Consider the following 22,140-nt stretch of genomic DNA (forward strand, 5'->3'; position numbering starts at 1 on the left):
GCTACTTGGGTGGGACAACCTTGGACTAATTCAAAGCTCAAGTTTCCCATTTGACCCAGCATTTAGTGCAGCAATTAGCCCGGTCGAGAACACCATGATTGAATCTGTTATGAAACAATTACATAAGATCCTCATCTAAATGATTTCCCTCCCACACACACTCTCTCGCATTCTTTGTGTCCTTTCATCTCTCTTTCGGAATTGGTCTCTGTGTCTGTTTCTCTATTTGTGTGTGTGTGTGTGTGTGTGTGTGTTGTTCTCTCTTCCATTCTGACTGTATGACCTTAGAGCTAAACATTTACGCAGATGCTTCAGACATTGTATTTGTATTTGAATGAAAAACGTGAGACATTAAGCTTTGAGGCAGAAAAGTCTTTATAACTCTATTGCCTGACAACTAACAAAGTTTGGACGAACCGGAAGGCCATCCAGACACTCCAAAATATAAGAACAAGTAACAACAAGGAAGGCAAAATGAAATAAGCCTTTATTGTAGTGGCTCATGTGGTGGATCATCAAAAGACAATCGGTTTTAAACACTTTAGGTCTTCCTGATTAACAAACAGACAACACGGATATTTTCCTCTCTTAAATAAGCATAAGATTTTTTAATACATCATACATAGGCAACACATTCCCTCCCCATTGCGTGAAATACCCAAGCTGGTTTAGTACTCCTAATCTTCAAACTATAACGCTCTAAGATGCCGTTTAGAGTCAGTTTTGGACGTGTCAGGGAAGTCATGTCAACTAACACTTGTTACACACAGAGGGTCTTTTCAAATGTAACTTTCACCATCACAGGAAGTTATGGGTCTAGGGAACAAAACCACTTGGTTCGCTTGAGGAAAACAGCGTGGTTGACATGACTTGATGAACACCTCACGTGACAAACGAGGGACAAAAGACTCGACTAAAGACTGATGAGAAAATTCATTGTGAATTCCAAAATGTGTTTTGGCCGGGACAAAAACAGCGGTCTCCTGAATGAAAGTCCTGTGTTTGCTTCACCCATCTTCCGCACCCTCCCACCTTATGTGGACTCGTAGTAGTGCAGGGAAGAAGTATGTTTGTAGGCCAATCCGGCAACTGAGCATCATACTTCTACAAAAAGCCACTGGTGGTTTTCTATTGGATTGTTGCAGAAAAAAGGTTTAACACGAGTTTAACGCTACTGACACATTTTTTTCTTCGGCAAGATAATCTCCATAAGTGAACACTACTTTTATGGTCTTTTAAACATGAATGCAATTGGCAGAAGTACAAGCTAATGTTGGCTGGAGAACAAACTACAATGCAGCTCTATGATTACGAGTATAGACAACGTGGCTTGGAAGGCAAACTAGTTCATGTGTTGTCGCCTTTTTTAAGACACGTAAAAGCTTAAATGTTTATGATAGGAGTGGCTACTTAAAAAAAAAAAAAACATTGAAAAAAAAAATCCTGACTCATTCCTGCAGCACTCTGTTGGGAAGCAAGTGTGTTTACATTGTAGTTCATTGAAGTTATGGAAGATATGTCCCACACAGGCTTTAATACAGGCTGTGAGAAAACACAGAGAAAAGAGGAAACTATTTTCTACAGAATACATGTGGAGTCTGTCCTCATTGCTTTGGTTAAGTTTCTGTATTCTGTCTTCCCGTTTCTGTCCACCTCCCTCTGGTGAGAAGGTCTCCTCTTGGCGGGATAGAGATCCTCTTCCATTTTCATTGTGCACAGGTGAAAGCTCCGGTGGCCATGATGCCTCTCAGAGCTGTCCTCTTGATGTAAGCTCGGGCAATCAATCAGCTGCTGTCTGCTCTGACTGTGCCACGACCCTCTTGACATTCAATCTCCAACGTACAGTGAGCGCTTTGTGACTGTATGAGTAGGGCCAGCCCTGTGCCCCCTGTATAATGTGTAATTGACACTGGATGAAGTAGCAGTATTCTGTTTTCTGCTCCATCCACTTAGAATATTGAGCAGGGAACAATCAGGTTGATGGAGCCGATAACCGTCTGCATTCTAAATAAGCTTAGAGTCAAAGCAAGTTTAATGCCACTGGAATCGTCCGATTTTTAATCCCTGCCCCCAGAGTTACGGTTGCTACGTCTGTCGAGCTTTCCGGTCGAGCGTGGCGCCTATACAACCGACCAGCGGTGGCAGATTCAGGGTTAAAGGTTCAGTTATATTGTCATTCGTCGTAGCTAATGGGTCAACAAGTATGACTGCATTGAAATATTTCCAATTAGAATAGAATGGAACGAGAGCAAGAAATCCAAATGATATTTACAAGTAGAGACCAACGATGCAGCGCATCGTACAGAACGTGCGTCATGAGGAGAGCTGCTTATTCACGATGGTGCGCAGAGGACGTGATGGATGTGAGGAGTCTCGCAGCCTGAGGGCAGGAGCTGCTCTGTATTCTGTTCGGCAGCCGATACCTCTGCATCTCCTGCCAGATGGCAGCAGGGTGAACAGGCTGTGGATGGGAGAGGCACCGGCTTGAAGCTTCCTTTGGGCTCATGGACGGGTACCAATGGTGTCGTGGGCGGCTCTGAGGGCGCGCTGCGGAGCCGCGAACGCCCCGCGACATATTTGTTGTGTTTACAGTCAGGGAGCTTTCTAGTGTTCCTCTACAAAAGTTGACAATGACTTGGCATGAGGATTTTGGCTTCTTAAGAAGTTAACCCTTTGCTGTGTGTGTGTGTGTGTGTGTGTGTGTGTGTGTGTGTGTGTGTGTGTGTGTGTGTGTGCATATTCTTTGTCATATATGGTAAAAAATAAAATTGACCAAATTTTAAAAAAGCTGGCTTTTCTTTTCTCACCTCGTGAAATAGAGCCCGATGGCTGTAGACATTGTCAGCTATCAGCTGTGGCTATAACTTGATAATTTGGTTGGAAAGTGTCTCTGACTTTTTGTTTTCCAGTTGCTTTGTGAGTCTTAACGATGCGTACAATGCCGACGCTACAATGCCTGGACTGGAAGGACAGGATTCAATCCATCCCCGATAGCCCCCCTACCGGTTGCAGATGGGCAGCTTCTTCCGCCGTCGTATCATAAACCACGAGGTGGAAAACTCAGCGCCTCAGGACACCCGTTGTTACCTAGAAACCATCGACAATAACCGCACAAGGGAGACTTCAACAAACCAGTCGTGGCTGTTCTTTTTTTGTACATTTGTATCTATAGCCGTGACAGCCCTGTTTGTGTGTGTGTGTGTGTGTGTGTGTGTGTGTGTGTGTGTGTGTGTCATCATGGCAACATGTGGTTCTGAAACAGAAACCACAGAAGTGGTTTTGAAGTGTTTATATTTCTCTCTGTCTGTCTGTCACGATGCTGTCAGGGGAACACTAAAGGTTTGACTGATTTGTTCCGTTTTTACCTTCCCCACATAAATGCAAAGAAATCATGAGAGAGGTCTAAATATGACATGTTCTTCTCTGCATATTGCAAAATGTGTATAAATATTCAGATGTAGGAAATTACTGGGAAATACTTAACTTCAATCTTTGCAATCCAGTCCAAATGAACATAGTTACTACAACTATGTTTATAGTTACATATACATAGTTATGAGCTATTGAATTAAACAGCAATGTGGATATTTTATATGTAATCTTACACAGCAGATGTTCATATGTATTGTTCATGTATTGTTCATGAGAGATACTAAGCACAGCTTAACATTTAGCAAAATGTTAGGATCGCTTCTTTAAAAAACAAAAACAAAACAGAGGTACAAAATATTTAGGAATATGACTTAAACACGTATTGTGTAAACATATTGTGCTATCCTTGGTAAATGTTTGATGTTTCTTATTTCTTTTATTGGAGTTTAACAACATGGAGAAAAGAAACAAAACCAAGATTCTCAATTAAATGCCATGCATTTTATTCATCACTGCGACACATCCCTCAGACCATCAAGATTCATGTCATAACCATACTTTATTGACTAAGAGGACATAAACCCGTCATTACATGGCATAAACAACACATGAAGTTCTACTGGTTACAGCACGTTTCCAGTGATTCTACGGGCAGTTTTCATGTGCATTTTTAAATCGTTGTATAACCTGTAACATTATAGAATCCCCACCACATTTTCCCATTAACATGTTTTTTTTTTTCTTTTTTCTTTTTTTAACAGTGTCTTAACAAAGGACAAACGCTTGCGCCAGATTTCCCATTGTCTTTCATCTTTCTTCCTGACAGTGATCATGTCACATATCCGCATCCTCGTTCCCACAGTGCAACTAAGGACCACAAGTAGAGGGCGGATGTTCCCACCTTGACAAAGTGCAGCTCTGAGCGCAGCGGGAACAACATGTACGATATGGCAGTATGTGCACGTCGTTTATCCGGCTTAGCTTTCGTTAGGGTTCACGTCCCTTTTTTATTTATTTTTTCACGGTTAATACTTCGGAAGAACATAGACACTTGGATGAGGCTAGGGATGAACAGAGGATACATCGGAGGGTACAGGAATAAATACAGCTTTATTTTGATGCATAATAATAATAATAATAATAATCATAATAATTTATACCGGCGTGAATAGCAGTTCTTCATATAATATCAGGTACGCGGACAGCTTTTCATTCCCGTTTTGGTATATGTTCTGAGAATAGCAGCTGCAGGGGAGGGGTATCGGTTAATCTCCACCCTCGAAGTCGGTTCACGTGTGAAACACTCCCAATAATGAATTTGCGCGTGCCTCTTGTGTTGTGTGATTAACAATTTCGATGGTGAATGACACAGATCTATTACAGTAGCAGAGAACTATTATTAGGGCACGATGAGGCCCGAAAGAAATGAATACTTGAAACAGCAACAGCCTGTCACACTGATGTATACCCGCATGGAGACAGGTGTGTTTTGCAGCTGGAGGGGCCAAACAGTGTGTGGCATATGTCATTTAATAGAGTGCGAGCATCCTGGGAGCTTTGATTTGGCCACGCGATCGCTCCACTCAGTGAACCGGCCTGCGAGCGGTCGTGGGTGGGTTGTTCTCTTTCCCCGTCGTGGACCTGTGAAGGCTGATGTCGCGTGCGTCGTCAGCCGGGTGTGTTGTCGTGGGGTTGGGGGTGATGCAGAGGAGGGAGAGGTTCCGTCGATGCCTTGATCCGCTGTCTCTTGGCGCTCCATCCAGTTCGCTCAGTTGCTCTCCGTGTGTCACACAAATGTGTCTTATCTTCCTCCGTTCGTCTGTAGACTACAGGGAACTCTCTCTCTCTCTCTCTCTCTCTCTCTCTCTCTCTCGCTCTCTCTCTCTCTCGCTCTCGCTCTCTCTCTCTCTCTCTCTCTCTCGCTCTCTCTCTCTCTCTCTCTCTCTCTCTCTCTCTCTCTCTCTGCTGGGGTGCAGTGGAGGATCCTGGACTATAGAGGCACACGGATGTGCATGGCAGAACTATTGGGCCGCGCAGCCAATAGGTAGATGGCACTCTCCTTTAAAAAGTCCACCCAGGTCACTGGCCTGTTGGATGAGCAGAGTGGAGTTATTTACAACAACAACAGAACAACAACAGAGAAAAAGGCTCTTTTGTTTCATTGTAGTGTGTAGTCTCAATATGTTGTGTACTGTCTCAAAAGAAAAAAAAACAACTAAGATAAACAATGAATAGACTCCACGATCAAGCATGGAGCCAAAGTCTGATATATCTTCCTTCAACGTGCCATTGGTTTGCCCAAAAACTATTAAAAACATAGTAACTACGTTAACATGCACAACCATATTCCACTATTATTCACAATATGACAATATTTCAAATTTCATTTAGATCACTCAAACATCATATTCAGTTTGGATATTCGGAATTAGGCCTTAATCCGAATCGAGCATTTTCTGAGTAAACCATGTGGGATATGCTGATATTGTTCTGGTATGAGGAGCATGTTTTTGCACATGTATCTACCAATTCGGAATATGGTTCCCATGTGTATATATGTGTTTGAATATGAGAACATATCGTTACGCCAATCTTTTTAAGAAGGTGGTTGAAAAAAATGACACTAATCGGAACAAAATCGGAAGGCTGCATGTAAGCAGGAATAGTATTGACATTAAGTTTCATTAGACATGGAAACAGCTTATTATGAATATTGTCTTTTTTCTAAATAAGGGCTAAAAACATAATATTTAGTGCACGCAAACGTAGTCAATGAGCAACACTGTTGCACTCGGTGAGATGTTCCCTCATAAGAATGAACTTATTTTGAGTGAATCCTCCAAAATACTCAATATAGTGAACTAAATGTATTTGTATCCGCTGCTAAAAATGCAGGTTTCAGTTCTCTTAGCTGAAAACTACACAGTGCAGCCGTTCAAAGAAATTAGGTTGTCCCCCCCCCATATTTGGTAATATCATAGTTTAGTATTTGGCCTGTGATCTCCTGTAATTTACCTCACGCTGCTTCGAATATTAATATATGAAAACACTTGTTCTCTGCCTGGATGATCTGCTAATTAGCATCCAACTGAATACGACTATCTTGTCTAACTCTCTTTTTTATTGTGGTTCCCTGAAGTCGCTGCCTCAAGTGCTAGTGCATTAACTGCGATCATTACAAAATGTCGAAGTGTGGTTTGAGAAAAAGTCTCAAAAGCCATAATATGCCAGAAAGGATTTGTCTTCATTATCTAGTGACTCGGAATCTGAGTTCCAGGTCATTTGGAAGGACGGCGAAGCCTGAAGCAGGAAGGTTGACGCCGTCCGCACTGCTGCAGACTTCAAGGTTGTTTTGCTCAAAAATCCATCCCATTTTTGCTGCCCACGAAACGCTTACTGTCTTTGAACAGCGGGGAGCTACGTGGGGAAAAGGCCTAATCCAACAGGGTGAACAAGTTCACGTTAATTTCACTGCTGAAGGAAGGCAGCAGGCTTGTGAAGTCCGTTAGTGAAAGCTGTGCGAGGAAAGCTTCACCAAATAGTTATTCAATGTAAAGCTGTAATCTGGTGGCGGAAGCGTCTTAAACGTACACAATCAATACTGGCCGTCAGGGGGCGACTCCTGATGTTATTGAAGTTCGAAAAAAAGACCCTAATTTTCATTTTATTTAGTACTTCAGTGAACATTGTGAACATGAATTTACAGTCCCAATAGTTGGTTTCTTCGATACAGTATGATGTTCATTAAATATATTATTGTCCCATTCAGAAAAGAATAAATAATAACAGTATGCTTTAAGCTTTAAGGCATAGCTAACACGGACATGCCTTCATTTTTGTCTTTGACCCTTTTACAGTTTGTTTTTCAGTTCATGAAAGTTACATTTTGGTCGCCTAATAATGTCTTGTTCTGCTTTTGATAGAAATGAGCTCCGCCATCTGGTTCCAAAAAAACAAGATGGCGACGATCGAAAGGCCGAACTCGAGGCTTCAAAACCACTGTCAACAACTCATCGGGTAACACAGTGGTGGCTATGTCAACTTCCTGTCTATGGTTGTCATATTGTTAAGTATTTCTAAAAGCTGTATTTTCTGAATCACACACACACACACACACACACACACACACACACACACACACACACACACACACTCATGAACACACTTCAAATACAAGAGGACGAACCTGCTGTCATCGGTCTTGCTCCTTTCACTGCCAGAGCTGGCCGGACTGCTCTCGCACATGGGACCAACATGGCTGATGCTGCACCACAGGACAGAAAAGCACCAGTGAGAAAGAAGGCTACAGGAACAGTGCAAAAACAATGCTTTTCCTTGCTCTGAAAAAAAAGGAAGAACAAGGGAATTAATGTTTTTCTAAGGAAATTGCACACCATGCAAACTGAAGACCGATAGTGATTTTAGTGGACAAGGACATTGTCTGACCCACATCTGTAATTCCAACATTCAAATATAACTTATTTGTTGTGGGCAAGCCAAAGAGGTAGTTAGTACGTCACTGTATTTAAATGAGTTGTAGGAGCAGACAATCCGCCACTTGTAACACCTTGTAAAGCACTGCAATGTGTGTGTAGGATTCAAGTTTGAAGTTTCGAGGTTTTTACTTTCTGAGTTTTCTTGCCCATGAGATTGTGTAGAACTGGTTACGTGTTAAAAATACATCATCAGATGGCATAAAAATCAACAAAATTCAGTCCAGTTTGAACAGACGGCAAGAAGTCTCGTCTGGACTGTGCCGCCGTCAGCTGCTCCAACAGTAATCTTCAACTTTGTAGAAATTGGAAAGCAAAAGTCGCAAGTCTCTGCTCCAGAAAAACAAATTCAATTCCCATAAATGTTCATCAAATCCTCATGTTCAAATCACATCCTGAGAACCACCCAGTGATGCAGGTTATCTCTTCCTCATCTTGTAGGGTGGAGCTCTTTTACATTTCCTGGAGAAAAAAATTGTCCGAGCCAAACGCATACTGTAATAGCATTGCTTATTCAGTAATTCCAGCTAGTTTTAATGCAATTACGTCAATGAATTTGTGTATTGGCCAAGTCTTTATAATAAATGTGGTTAAGTCACTGTTTCGAGTCTTAACAGTGCGTAGTCTCATACAAATTCAAATCAGCAATTTATCTTTTGATTCATTAGTATAAATTGATGTATGAAGTATATGAAATGTTAGAAAAGACCACTACAGTTAGTCAGAGATCATGAGGTAATGGCTTGTTTTGTCTGAAACTCCAAAAGAATCATACATCAACTATGTATGTATCTACTGCATTAGTAAAGCAATGTTTAAGTCAAACCTGATGCCTTCATCATAAAAGAATAAAACCAGTGTATTCCACACAGTGAGGCATACAGCTTATTAAATTAAACACTGGTATTAAATCGATACGCGGTAGCGGACGATACCCACAGCTTCACGAGTTTTAGATGTTTCGGAGTCGGATAGAATCTCTCCTGATGAACCTCCTGACTGATGGCTCCTTAAAAAACACACGGTAGCTTGTGAAGGTCTATAATCCTGCGATCAAAAGGGAGTTTTCAGGTGCATTTAGTTTTGATTTGCTTTCTAATGAACACGAATGCGCTTGCATCTTGGTGTGACGCGAGGACCCTCTGTGCCCGGTGCACACTCACGCTCCTTTGGTCCACAGTGTCCTCTTATGTTGATAAGTGAGGCTTTTAAATCGAAGCTCCCCCGACGAGAACAAAAGGCTTTCTTTTGATCCCTATAATTAGAGGCCAGTCTGAATCTTAACCAGGCCTCGGCATAACAAGACCTAATCATATGAAGGGCTCACACTCTGCTCGTTAAACTCCATTCAAGGATGCATCCATCTTTGATTGCTGAATGTAGTCTTGCTTTTTTTCTCCATTTTTTTTTTTTTGGCGTAAAGGATGATCTTCAGAAAGAAATCATAGCGGTGGGGGCTGTCTGAGAATACTCGAGGGTTGCAGGGGTGATCGAGGCTGTTGAAGTGAGGAAAAAAGGAGGCAAGCCGTGCAGTGCTGAGTCACACTCACCCACAATTCATAGGAGAGCAGAGTCCCATGAGTCTGTGGGAGAATGCCGCATGTTGAATAGGTGAGAGGGATGGAAATGGTACAGCAGAGGAGATTTGACAGCACAAAAAGGTTATAAGCAGTAACACGCACGCATGTGCACGCGCACGCGCACACACACACACACAGACACGCACAATCACACAGAGTACAAACAAATGTGACCTCATCAGAGTACATCAGGGCTTATTTTCCTTTTATGACTACTTTGATGAGGTCTGTCTGTGAGTATAAAAGTATAACAACTAACTGATACAAGTATATATATATATATATGTATATATATATATATATATATATATATATATATATATATATATATATATATATATATATATATATATATTCCCTATAGCGTTTTCTGCCATCAATAATATTAACCCAATGAAATGGAAACTACAAGGGACGCAGACTATACATACAACAGCTGTAAAATGCAATCCAGTACAATAATAATCCAGCAAAGAGAGCTTTCTTTAAAGGTTATTATGTTTGATTTTTGTTAAGACTTGATCTTGATTCACTTTCAAGGCTGTACGTTGCGGTGGAGTTGCACCGGATTGCGTTTTATCGGGAAATGCCTTTTTTATGTGGCCTCTCCTTTGATCTGTTATGAGCTAACATATTTGTTATCACATATTTTTTCAGGGTTTGTTTTAATTATTGTGTCCAGACCTCGTGGCCATGTTTGGAGGATGGGAACCTTTACTGCTCTCAGCCAAAACAAAAATGCAAACCGCTCTGTGCTCAGTCTCCTTCAAGAGCCATCAAAGGAGCCCAATTCAAGTGAGTTCCAGGCAAAAAGCAAAGCAAAAGCAACCAGCTTCATCAATCTAATACGTGCCAATGTATTAAAAGCAGGAATTCAGTCTTGCTCAGCATCAAACTGACGGGCACCTTGTGCATGACATGAGAGCCTGCCCAGGATACATGAATGAATGAAACACATCAGATTGGTGCTTTTAATATGATTGGGGAAACTGGCCCCATGTACTTTCAGATTTTTTTGAAAAACTTTTAATCGACACATGATTCGCAATTCCCTTTTCTTCAATTTCTCCGTCAGCGTTGTGCTGCCGTGAGCTTTGATTGCATTCAGCACTCGACAATGTGCAATCCTTACAGTTCTTTCGTGTTTTGAGCTGAGAGGTGCACAGGGACAAAGAAAGATCATTGTATTGAGAGCCAGAGGGAGGTCGACGAGTCCAGTTTCGTGCTGCATGACCTTGGGAAAATGGGTATTCAAAGCAGATACTTGAAGGGTCATAGCTGTGGGTTTTGATTGGAAAAACTCGCCAGAGGACGCGTTGAATTATATATGAATGCCACCAGCGAAAAACTACTGAACAGGGTTGTTGAAATACCTGAGTTCATGTATAATCTATGCTGAAAGTATAGCGTGGGGTGTTTTATTGTTTTTGTTCTCATTGTGTTTTGATGGAGAAACACTATCCTCCTTTTTGACGTCTTGGAAGAAAAGTGTGACTGGTATGCAAATGTTGTAATCCACAAATGTTGCAGTGGTAAAAGAATGCCTGTTTTCACTTTAATTTTCCTGCACTGTCTCTAAAGCTTACATATGTTTTCTGTTTTGCAGAGTCAACAGCTGTAGCAATAGAGCCCTGCAAACCTTGAGTGATTTAAAGTTCCAGATCAATGTCGACGTGAAGGAGATTTACTTTGCAAAGGTTGAATTCTAAAAGCTACCGTCTTGATGCCTCGTTGACAAACAGAAGTCCGAGCACTTTGGCCAAATACATTAGTTAATTGCTTGAGGTTGTGATTGAAGGCCTTTCACCTTAAAGACTATGTGTCAGTGTAGATTAACAAAATAAATGGCTCGCTGATGCAGTAACGTTCCATCTGAGCAATGCGGCGAAACTTTTTTTTTTTTTGCAACGGAAACACACAAACACGACATTGACATATCTTCAACCTTCTAAGTTGCTGACAGTTGCTTATTTACGCATCCAGCAGTTACGGAGCATTACTATTAATTTGGGGTTGTGGTGAATGTAAGTCCATCGTTCGCCCTGTTTTCGCTCTGTTATTGGTTTCTACCAACCCCTCATGGAAATATCTGGTACTTCAGCTGCTAAATGCTTCATTGGCTGTGTCTACTACCGGACACTTGAGCACTTTGAGTACTGACTTTCAGTGCTTAGGGCGCCACACTGACAAAACCAGGAGAATTCAGTGCACTGAAAGTACCCGGATGGTGCACTGCAAACGGTCACAAAATGCAGTGTAAAACAATGGGGACACTACTCGCCCCAAACGGGCGCCATCTTGGCTACGTAGCGGAAGAGGAGGAGCCCTTTCGCCAGCTTTTCACTTATTTATTTATATGCTCCTGCCGCGACTGGGGAGGTGTCGCAGTTTCCACATGGAGTGGAGAAAGAAAGGGGTGAACAAGGGACAAAAAGAAGGCAAGAAGTGCATTTGTTTTGTCAGTTTTAGTTTCGCAGGTATTGCGAGCAGATTTGCGTACGTCACTTCTGCTAAATGGCTAACGTAAGTCTTTCATTATATACGGCGCTTAACTGCGACGGAGTGCACTACAGATGTTAGTGCACTGTATTGCAGTGCATTGTATTGCTGTGTACTTCGTAAAGTGTTTGGTAATAGACACAGTCATTATGTTCACTGGCCAGTTATGGAAGCAGTAAGTCCTAACCAAAACATTAATGTAGCAGCCAGACAGCTAGCTAATGAGCTAAAATTAAATATTAAGCCATCTGAAGCAGAGGGGATCTTCAGTGTTAGTTCTCTGTCGGTTCACAACTAATACCATTTTATTCCGTTGTATAACTAGTCAAAAGCTTAAATAGCCTAGCTTGAATGGCAACACCTATCAAATAAACTAATTAATTATTAATTGATCCTACTATTTCTATTGGTGCTTCTTGAAAGTAATGTTTTAAAGTACAGAAGTGAATGTGAACGCAGAAGAGTACAAAATGTGATACAAATTCAACTCTAAGAAAGTCATAAAAGATCTGATTTTGCGCTGTTATGTACATGTAATCTTAATGATATATTATGAGCTAAATAAGATGTGGTGCGAAAACAATATTAGTATTTAATTATAAACTCTGAGTTAAACTAAACGTTTGAGCTCAGGCTTTACCACTTAACTTTCCTTTTGTGCATCTCTGATGCTGGAAACACAAAAGACTGATTTGCCTATTCAATATATTGGGAAATTAAAGACGTGTGTCATCTGCAAAGCAATCGAAATAAACATTGTTACTGGGGATTATGTCGACCGGACTAAGAATACGCAACGAGGAAAGAACACAGCTTGTTATCTTCTTCCTGACTGTCTCTACTCCCCAAGCAGACAAACCTTCTCTCCCCTCTGCCAGCTGCAGTCGGCATACAGATGAGATCCTCACTACTCCAAAAAGCCCTGCCAGACTTGAACACAGATGAGGAGCTTTTATCTCAGTCGAGACATGCAATACTTGTGTTTTCCTCAAAGGGTTCAAACTAATGCTTTGGGTTTTGAATTTGTCTATATCCTGTTTGGATACACTGACCCCTCTTCTGGTGGACTCACCTCACGTTGCAAGACTGCGAGTCTTTGTTGAGCTTGTGGAACCAGGATTGCTGGGCCTGGCGGCATTCTGCTCTTGTGATCACGCCGTCTTCATCCAGGTCCAGACCCAAGAACACAGAGCGAGCGTTGTTTCGCTCCTTGGCGGTCAACAGGCGCACCATTGAGTTCTAGAAAAAAAGAGAAAAAAAATCCAAACAGTGTTTGAGATTATGTAGTTAATTTGCCCATATTAATTCATGAATATCACCCTTTCTTTACCCTCTGCTGTAATTTAGGAACCTGGAAAAGGTATTTTAGGGCCGATATCCTTGGCCTTAACCACATCAATCTCACTAATTGGCCGATATATCTGAAAAGGAAACTAATTGTAATTCAGAGAGGTGGATGCAAGCCGACTTGTAGCATTTGTCTCAGAGACAATGAAGTAGTCTTTTGACCTATGGTTCTGCATTCTCTACATGGCTGATTAGGGAGTACTTATGCAGTTTTGTTGCTGATCTCTGCCACAGTAACCGAAAGACTGCAAACAGATTTACTTTGGCCGTGACCGCCTGAAGACAACAGTCTCTTTTTGAGGAGAGAGAAGGCAAACCTTCTCACCCCTCCGTTGCTCTGTTTCACTGTGCGAATAAAAGAACGTAAACACAGCTAGCTTGCGTCACATCATGGCCAAGTATAATTCTGCGCTCTCATTGGTTGGACGGTGTGGATTCATTTTGGTAAAGGAGATAGGAGCGGAAAGAAAAGCAACCAAAGGGAGTGTGTGTGTGACAGACAGAGAGCGTTACATAACAGTATCGCTGCTGGAAAGACGGTTTGAAGCATTGTTCTATTGTTCTTGTAGGTTGAATGTGGTCACCATTTGAGAATGTGTTTTTTTCTCAAAACTACCTTTTCGCCTGATCTCTCCTCACAACACAAACACCATATATTCTGGGGCTCAGGAATCATCTTTCATGAAAAAGAACAGTCTGGAACATTGTTGTTGTATAAGTAAACAAACAAAATACAAATTGTAATTTGATTACATGTGGCATTTTGTCAGCAAGAAGCAGAATAGGAAACACCAACAACAAGTGTGTACGTTGATCGTAATGGTGATGTTAATGCTTTACGTCATGTGGTTCTTAGCCTCCTCTATGGGGACATGTCCCAACATGTCTTCCTCGTTAAATCTCACTGTATTGGTCTAAAACACCAGTGAGGCGTATTTTGGGGGGATTTTCAGGGCCTAGTTAAATCAGTGAGTGTATAAATTGTTTTTTGGGGCCTTTTGGAGCACATGCTGGTCCTGAGCCGGGTGGTGAAAATAGGTCCGAAGGACTTATTAAACGTAGCGTCAGGCCAGTTAAGAAGAAAAAAACAGACGAAAATGAACGTGAACGAGTTCACATTCAGGACTGTGAACTTGGTTTAAACCCTATCATTTTGAGCTATGAACTGAATGTTGAACGAGCTCTTGTCAAGTGTCCACTTGCCCAACGCTGTTTATTCATATCGAACATGTCCAAGCTATTCTAACTTTGACATCGCACGTCCTCGTGTCAATACTCCCGGCAAGTGTGAAATGTACTGAGTCGGCCTACTGAGATATGTGAGGAATGCACACACACACACACATACTTATCTATACATAGGGACAGAGATCCCTAGCTTTGCAGGTGTTTTAAATGTATGCAACTCATTTCCTAATCTTAATAAATTACCTCTGTGCGCAACTTCCGCAACACTACCAGCGACTCGAAGTAAAGGAAGTCGAACCATTCGATGTGACCCTTCTTCTCAGGATCCAGCGCCGCAAACTGGGCAAGAACTTCCTCCTCCTGCTCATCAGTTAGGTCCTTATCGAACTGCTGCTTGGATGCAAAGTGGCGGTACTGCAACAGCTCGTCTGACACCAGGCACGACTCTGCAGCGGCAAGGGAACAATGCATCACATCAGACCTGATTAGTCACCGAGCCGTCTTTCAGATGCAATTAACCTATTGAGATTCGCTCTCCTCAAAGAACGGGCCCACCCCCCGCTGTTTTACCGCCACCAAAGCTGAGGAACGATAGCACACATTCAGAATTGGATTTAGAGGGATGAGGGCGGATTTTGCTCTGAGAGAGCGAAATAGTTGATTAAAAAAATCAAGGAAAAGAATGTATGGAGTACACAATTTGTTTTATGTCATTTATCCATGCAAAAGAGCCAGTACTCCCCAGAGTATGGGGGCTAGTTTATTTTCAAAAAAGAATTTCCTCAAAAACTCCCTTGAGGTAAAACCTGTGACTGACACTCTGTCTTGATTAACTGGAATTAAAAAAAAAAAAAACTGGGCACACTTTTTCATTTTCTTTGTTCATATAATATGTGACATAATATTATTTCAGCCTGAATTGTTGAACTGCTTGACTGAGGCTCGATCGCTGCCAGCTTTAGTGCTAGCTTAGTGCTAGCATGACACTGAAATCCAATGTTAACATACATTGTCAGTCATGTAAGTAGCGAGTTAAAGTCAACCACACACTTTTCCTAAATCTAACTCAGTGGTTTTGTTGCTTAAAAACAAAAATTTACGGAAATGTAGACTTATTTATGAGAGAAATTACTCCTGGCAAACAACAGCCCCCTCTTCAGCTCGCCTGTGGAAATGTAAAAGCTATACTAAAAGTCTCCAACTAACATTACCATGACTAACAAACTACCGAACAAGATGGCCAATATCACCATTTCCTCCTGCTGTACTTAACCCTTGTCTGGTGTTCGGGTCTATGGGACCCATTTTAATTTTTCATCAAAACAAAAATTATATGATTCATTATTTTTCAAACTCAGACTTATTGGCCTTGGCTCCTTTTCTGCAAGGAACATATATCAGACAAAATCGTCATTGACCGCACACCGTAACCCCCCATACACATTTATATTACATACAGGGTGTTCGGGCCACTGGACCCGGCTAATAAAAGTGTGTAAATTGTATACCTGAATTAAATTATTAACCATATTTGCTGTTTATATTGCGTCTAATTAGAATGAAGAAACATCTGTTGAGTATTTTAACATAAAATTGTTTGATTGTGTTGAATTAAAACCCCCAAAATACAGCGGGTCCAACAGACCCACAACACCTGCTGAGTAACAAAAAATTAACACCATACAAGGGTTAAATAAAATGTGTACGGTATTTTTGACCTTTGATTTGTTGACTCACCTGGGATAATCTTGCACTGTTTGAAGGTCTCCATGAGGCTGTACATCTCTTCCTCTGTCAGGAGTAGATTCAGATTATCCTGAAGAGAAGGGTGGAAGGAGGGCAGACAATTACACACACACACACACACACACACACAGAAAAAAGTATAGTGTGATCTAATTACATGGGCTTAGTCCCAGATGGGCCTCCTGTAATTAGCCACAAGCGTAGAAAGTATTGGACTGTAAATCCATCTCGGAATCTACTCTGTTTCCCAGGTGATTCAGGATGATGAGCCAGTCTGTGTGCCACTCTCTTCATAACAATATCATTTGTAAAAGAAAGCCAGGGAGAAAAGTAAGTGCAGAAAGGTACGAGTAGGTAGCAACCTCGGGGACTGACAAGTGAAATTAATGCCGAAACTTTCATTCTTTCTCATGGCCATTAGGGGGCGACTCTGATTGTATAGAAGTCTATAAGAAAATGAATCTACTTTTCTCTTGATTTATTCCCTCAGAACATGTTGTAAACATGAGTTTATGGTCTCAACCTTTAGTTTCAAGTCTTCTACAAGAAGATTGATGTTCATTTAGTAAAGTATGAACCATTTAGAGTCAGAGACAGTTTAGAGACAGACCATCAAATCATGTGACCAAGAAGGGGCGGGGCTTGTGCTACCACACCGTTGTCTCATCTGAGAGTTGTCTGTGTTTCTATCTTAGAGACGCTGATTTACATCTGTTTATTATTTGTATATTATTAATCAGATAAGTGGCGTGATAAAACTTTGATGATCCCTTTAGGATTACTAGGGAAGTCAATTCCAGTTTGTTTACCTCAGCCCTAATCGCTGTACCAATCTACCAGGGCTTTACAAAGTCCACAAATGTAAATGAAAATGCACCACTGCCCATCACACAAATGAAAGCTCCTTAGGCTAATAACAAGCTAAAAAGGAAATGGCAGAAATTGATAGAAAGCAGACACAGCAATTATTCCACAAGCTAAAATAACAGCGAATACTAAATACATGAGATGAAAAGTTTAGGGAGCCGATAAAAAACACCCCTCGCCCACGCGTGGATTGCTCCCAACCCCGGCCCGGCAAAGTGTTTCGCAAACACAGCCTCATTACATGAGCCGAGAGCCGAGCGACAGGCGGCGTGACGTCCTCCTGTTTTTCCTCAACATGTCATCAGGAGCACATTAGCTGTCGACAACTCGCTGCCCTGCTGTCTGCAACGTTTACAGATCAAGAGTGTGTGTACTGTACGTGTCGTTAATTATTCACATATTTATTTATTTATACCGCCTTTTATACCAGCCGTTCCTCGCTGCTTATGTCTGGGTGCTGCTTGTGGGTGGTGTTGCTTCACCAACTTGATGGCTGCAGGAATCTCATGGAAAGACAATTCAATTTTCATGCCATTGTCCTTTTTCCTTCCTTCATTAGTATACATGTGTGCACTCGATACAGGATTGACCTGCGCATATCCACGCCTATTGGCCATCCCAAAGTTTAAAAAAAATAACAGGCTGACGTAGGGATGCAGTCGTGGACGCCGCGTCCTCGTTAACGTGCCGCTATATTTCATTTGAACAGAGTGGAACTGTTAACCTTAAGTGTCTGAGCTGACTGAGAGCTAACAGAGGGCTGCTGTTTTCACGCTGGGGTGAAAAGGCCCTCCAGGCTTTCTTCCCCATTGGTTTGTGCTCCTTCACTCGTGGCTGCTCTCCGCAGTTTGGCAGGTTTTTGTACGATCACCCGAGCCATTCAAAAGCCCACAAGGAATACTGTCACGGAAACCATCGAACCCTGAAGTAGATTCACTTGTTTTCCAATTCCACAAACATTATGTATGCTTTGATTTTGTCTCTAGAGAGGGTATATGTGATGGATTTGATTGATGTAGTTTTTTTCAAAAGGACTTCACTCCCATCTGGCTCCCTCCACTCACTGGATGAAGTGAAGATAGCTAACTGTTTTGTCTGTGTCTTTCACAGCCCAGGCAAATGGATGGAGGCCAGTGTTTTGTGTCCAGAAAGGCTTTAGATGAAGCTAATGACACTGACCATTAGGCTGTCACAAGGACAGATACGGGAAAACATTCCTGCCCACGGCAACGAGACTGTACAATAAATCACCTCTGGCCAGATCCACTGTGGACTAATCTTCATCTTTTTCATCCTCACACACTCACTAATGTGTATTCATGCATAGTTATGGTTGTATTCTTTTGTTTATAATAATAATTAATATAACATACATATTGTATAAGAAAAAGGATTCTAAGATGAAAACATGGACAACTGCAAGATTAGACATGGAGACAAACATGTCAATCACAAGGAAGCCTGGCTTTTTAAGTCTTAAAACATTTTGCATTGGCTTCACTTTTCAAAACCCGAGGTTGTCATCTGAATCCCGTTACAGTGTCTGCGTGAAATTAAATCGTGTTCATGTCTGTCACAATTTGAAATCCTTTGTCTAATAATATCAATACATTTCCTTGCTATGTATAATATTCAAAACAATGTGCCGTATCCCTCTGCAACACTGCTCTTATCCAGCTTATTGATTTCATTTTATTGTGTTTCTTATTATCATATTTATTACAGTGCTCGGTGTGCTGAATTTTATTAATCTACTGATTAACATCCCAACAAGAATTCATAAAGTATAAATGATCCATTTATCTGTATGCATCTGTCAATCTAAAACTGAGATGAGAATCTTTAACGAGCAAAACTAATTGATGATGCTGTCATCAGGAAGCTTCTTCCTTTGTTTGTTCCATGCCAGACATCGTTTCTAATCCGTAATGTTATTATGCTCATAAAGCGTTACCCCTGGTAACACCGACCGTCTGCAAAACTATGAAACTGGCCATCCGTTATGTATGGATGGATGCTATAATTCCATTTAAGTCTGTCTGATTACCATCTCAACTCGTATTAAAAAAAAGAGACGTTAAAAGTGATTTATGCAACACCTACTGACAGCATCTGGAAAACGGACACAAAAGGCCCCGAGGGAGGGGGGGGGGGGGGGTTTAATAATAGCAACATGTTCTAATTTTAAACTGGCAGCTTGCATTAATAGTTATATCAGACAGTTCTGTTCTGTAAGAAATGACAACATTGAGTTGTGTGTTCAAACAGCTTTAAATAGGCTCAGTGCCAAAGCAGGAGGCAAAAAAAACAGAGAGCCGACCCTGCAGTTCCCCTCGTGCATGTGAGTCCTTTTAAGGCTCTTTTAGCTCATTGTTGAGAAAACTACACTCGGTCTCATTTCCGCCTGCACGTTTTTAGAAGGAAAAAGCTGTGATGAACCTGTATGTTGGCTCGAAAATACAGCAAGGTGGACACAAACACAAGCTTCTATCTCTACTTTGACTGAAGCGTGACCCCAGGATCTTGGGCCTTAAGGACCGCTAGCGTGCAAGGGCTGCGAGCATTAAAAGGAACAAATCGGCGCGATAAAGAAGAGTCATCTCATTCACAAAGCCTTCCTGCCTCTGATTGGCTGACATGCGGCAGTTCGCTTTGAAGGCTGACTGTAAATCCACTTTCAAGGAAACTTGGTGGACCGCCCCCCCCCCAGCAGTCTCCAGTGCCCTGTGTGAAGTGAAATGTCAATGCGACGGAAGGAGGGGGAACGGAGGATTTGTAACAAGTGACTGACATATACTAACAAAAAAAAGCTTATTTCTTCAGCTACGAGGGTGAGAACTCCCAATTTGAATAAACCGCAGTTTTTGGAGTCTTTTGGGGACTATCTCTCTCTCTCTCTCTCTCTCTCTCTCTCTCTCTCTCTCTCTCTCTCTCTCTCTCTCTCACTGAATTATCTTCTTCTGCCCCCCTCCTTTCCTCGCACACCAAAGGAGGCAGCCAGAGAAAGAGGACCTTTCGCTGTCCTCTCACTGATTGTGTTGCAACGCCCCCCTCCCCTCCCTGACTGCAACCTTTGGCGAGGGATTTCGCTTCTCATGGGCTGCATTGCGAAAGAGACAGCGAAAGCCCTCACTCCAGTCTGAAGGGTCCTCCAGCGAAAGCAGCTCTTCATCTATTTGCGCTCAAATTAAAGCAGATTGCATATTGTGCCTCTCGACGACCACCAGAGAGTCATCGCTTTCGGAATTGGCCTCGGATGCTGAAGTTTGTTTTTCATTGTTTAAAAATTTTTAATAAAAAAACACCTTTTATCTGACCTCAAGTTGAATGAGCTTTCCACTAAAAGCATGACAGCGGTATTTTTGTGCAGTAACTGCTGCCATGCATGGAATAATGCCACGTCAAAGAGCTCATCGTAGTTATCTCACCTGTGCTGAAGAATATAGTCTATGTAATGGACTGTGTTTTATCACATAACACATCACATCTCTCATTTAGCGCAGCCAACTGCTGCATTACGGGCAGAGCAACTGGCGCGGTATGAAGAGTGTGAGCGGTTAAGGATGGGTCAAATAAATACAGGACTTTCATCCACGGGACAACTGTTTGCATACCGTGCAAAACTAAAACTAAAATTGACATTTTGTCACGTGAGTCGTTATTCACGTGAGTTGATTGCCAGACTCTCGTCACTGGAGTTGATATAGTCGTGCAAGTTAATGTCACCAATGCTATTCTCCTATACCTGATTGTGTTGTTGTTTTTTGCGGAAAGCTAACTTGATGTGAAGACTTTATGCTTGCAAGGACCGTATTTTGGCACGCCGTCATTGACTCGTGCATAACGTACGCTGGATAGATACGTACAGCGGCATAAATTAAAGCTTAGGAGCATTGAACAAGCGGCATTTTCTGACACACTCGGGTGAGAATGTGCTCTGCGCATGACTTTTCACAAACCTTGGAAGATGATCCTACTATATGATCCATAAAATCCATTCTCACCCATTTCAGAAGAAAAATCACAATTTGAGAAGGTGCAATTAATTAAGGCAGCTTTCAATGCATTGCTGCAGCTAATCAAAGTCGCTAACTCACAGATGCACATAAAAACTCTGAATCTGGAAATCCAGGATCGCAAGCGGCGGCGGCAATGCAGCGGTGACTCTGTGAAGCTAACGTTAGCTCAAGCTGCTACAGCATAGAGCTGTGTAACGTGGTCAGATGACAAAATTCTGTCACATGGGATTCAACCACCGTTTGTCCTTGTTACGGAACATGCCAGGGTCAACACTTGGAATACCACTGAATGTAAATTCACTTAAGAGTTGACTCACCTCTAAATAGCTGATGGATCTACGATAAGAGCCCTAGGATGACTTTGAGAACATTTAAGCTTATCTGATTCTACTCTTATATTAATTTCATGGTAATCACCAACATAACCCTCTAGTTTTACTTCTAAAATAATCCCATTTGGATATCATCAAATTGTTTTTCTTTTTGCACAAGGCCCACCTTAACATTATTGTGTGAGTGAGTTGAGTGATAAATCTTGTTGGCACGAACGAGTCCTGGCTTGGGTCAAGACGCTGTATTTATACAAACAGAAAGAGGAGTTCCCATTTGGCCACAACGGCCTACTCAGCAAAGTTGCCTTGCGCAAGGGATGGGATGAAAAGGTGAGCACAAAAAAAGCTGCAGAATTTAGAAAATATAGAAAAAAACTTAAAATAATCCTCCAGAAATACCCTCCAGAATTCCTTCCACAAAACAAATGCCAGAACCCTAGAACCAAGAATACCTTCACGTATGATTTGTTTTGTTGTGTCTTACGCAATAGTAGCAGCTCCAGCCCGTAACAGTGTGGGCCGTGTCTCTCATCTCCTGCAGGGCCTCGGCTCGCAGGTAACCCAGCTCCCTCAGGCAGCCGTCGTGGAACATCCGTGTGCAGATCCTGCAGGGGTACAGGTCGTCGGCAGTCCACACCTCGCACACGTCGCACATCTCATCGTTCGACGGCTGAGGTAAAACAAAAATAAAGATGGA

The 22,140-nt window shown here is 41.9% G+C and overlaps 1 protein-coding gene across 3 annotated transcripts in view; it reads right to left on the bottom strand.

Annotated features, from left to right (window-relative positions):
• Positions 1 to 3,839: 3,839 nt before the first annotated feature.
• Positions 3,840 to 22,140, bottom strand: part of phf24 (PHD finger protein 24) — a 40,654-nt gene continuing 22,353 nt past the window's right edge. For 2 of the 3 annotated variants that reach the window (XM_068574353.1, XM_068574352.1), the window contains exons 3-9: positions 21,928 to 22,113; positions 16,217 to 16,295; positions 14,723 to 14,925; positions 13,017 to 13,183; positions 9,416 to 9,448; positions 7,559 to 7,636; positions 3,840 to 5,459 (exon numbers count right to left, since the gene is read on the bottom strand). In XM_068574353.1, coding sequence (XP_068430454.1) covers positions 5,363 to 5,459; positions 7,559 to 7,636; positions 9,416 to 9,448; positions 13,017 to 13,183; positions 14,723 to 14,925; positions 16,217 to 16,295; positions 21,928 to 22,113 — 843 coding nt within the window. In that variant the 3' untranslated portion in view covers positions 3,840 to 5,362. The remainder of the gene's footprint in view (positions 5,460 to 7,558; positions 7,637 to 9,415; positions 9,449 to 13,016; positions 13,184 to 14,722; positions 14,926 to 16,216; positions 16,296 to 21,927; positions 22,114 to 22,140) is intronic. The other variant, XM_068574354.1, reaches the window with a different exon arrangement.

This window comes from Clinocottus analis, unplaced genomic scaffold (assembly GCF_023055335.1).
Source record: "Clinocottus analis isolate CAN_PGR_092001 unplaced genomic scaffold, fCliAna1.0.p SCAF_13, whole genome shotgun sequence".
NCBI lineage: Eukaryota > Metazoa > Chordata > Actinopteri > Perciformes > Cottidae > Clinocottus > Clinocottus analis.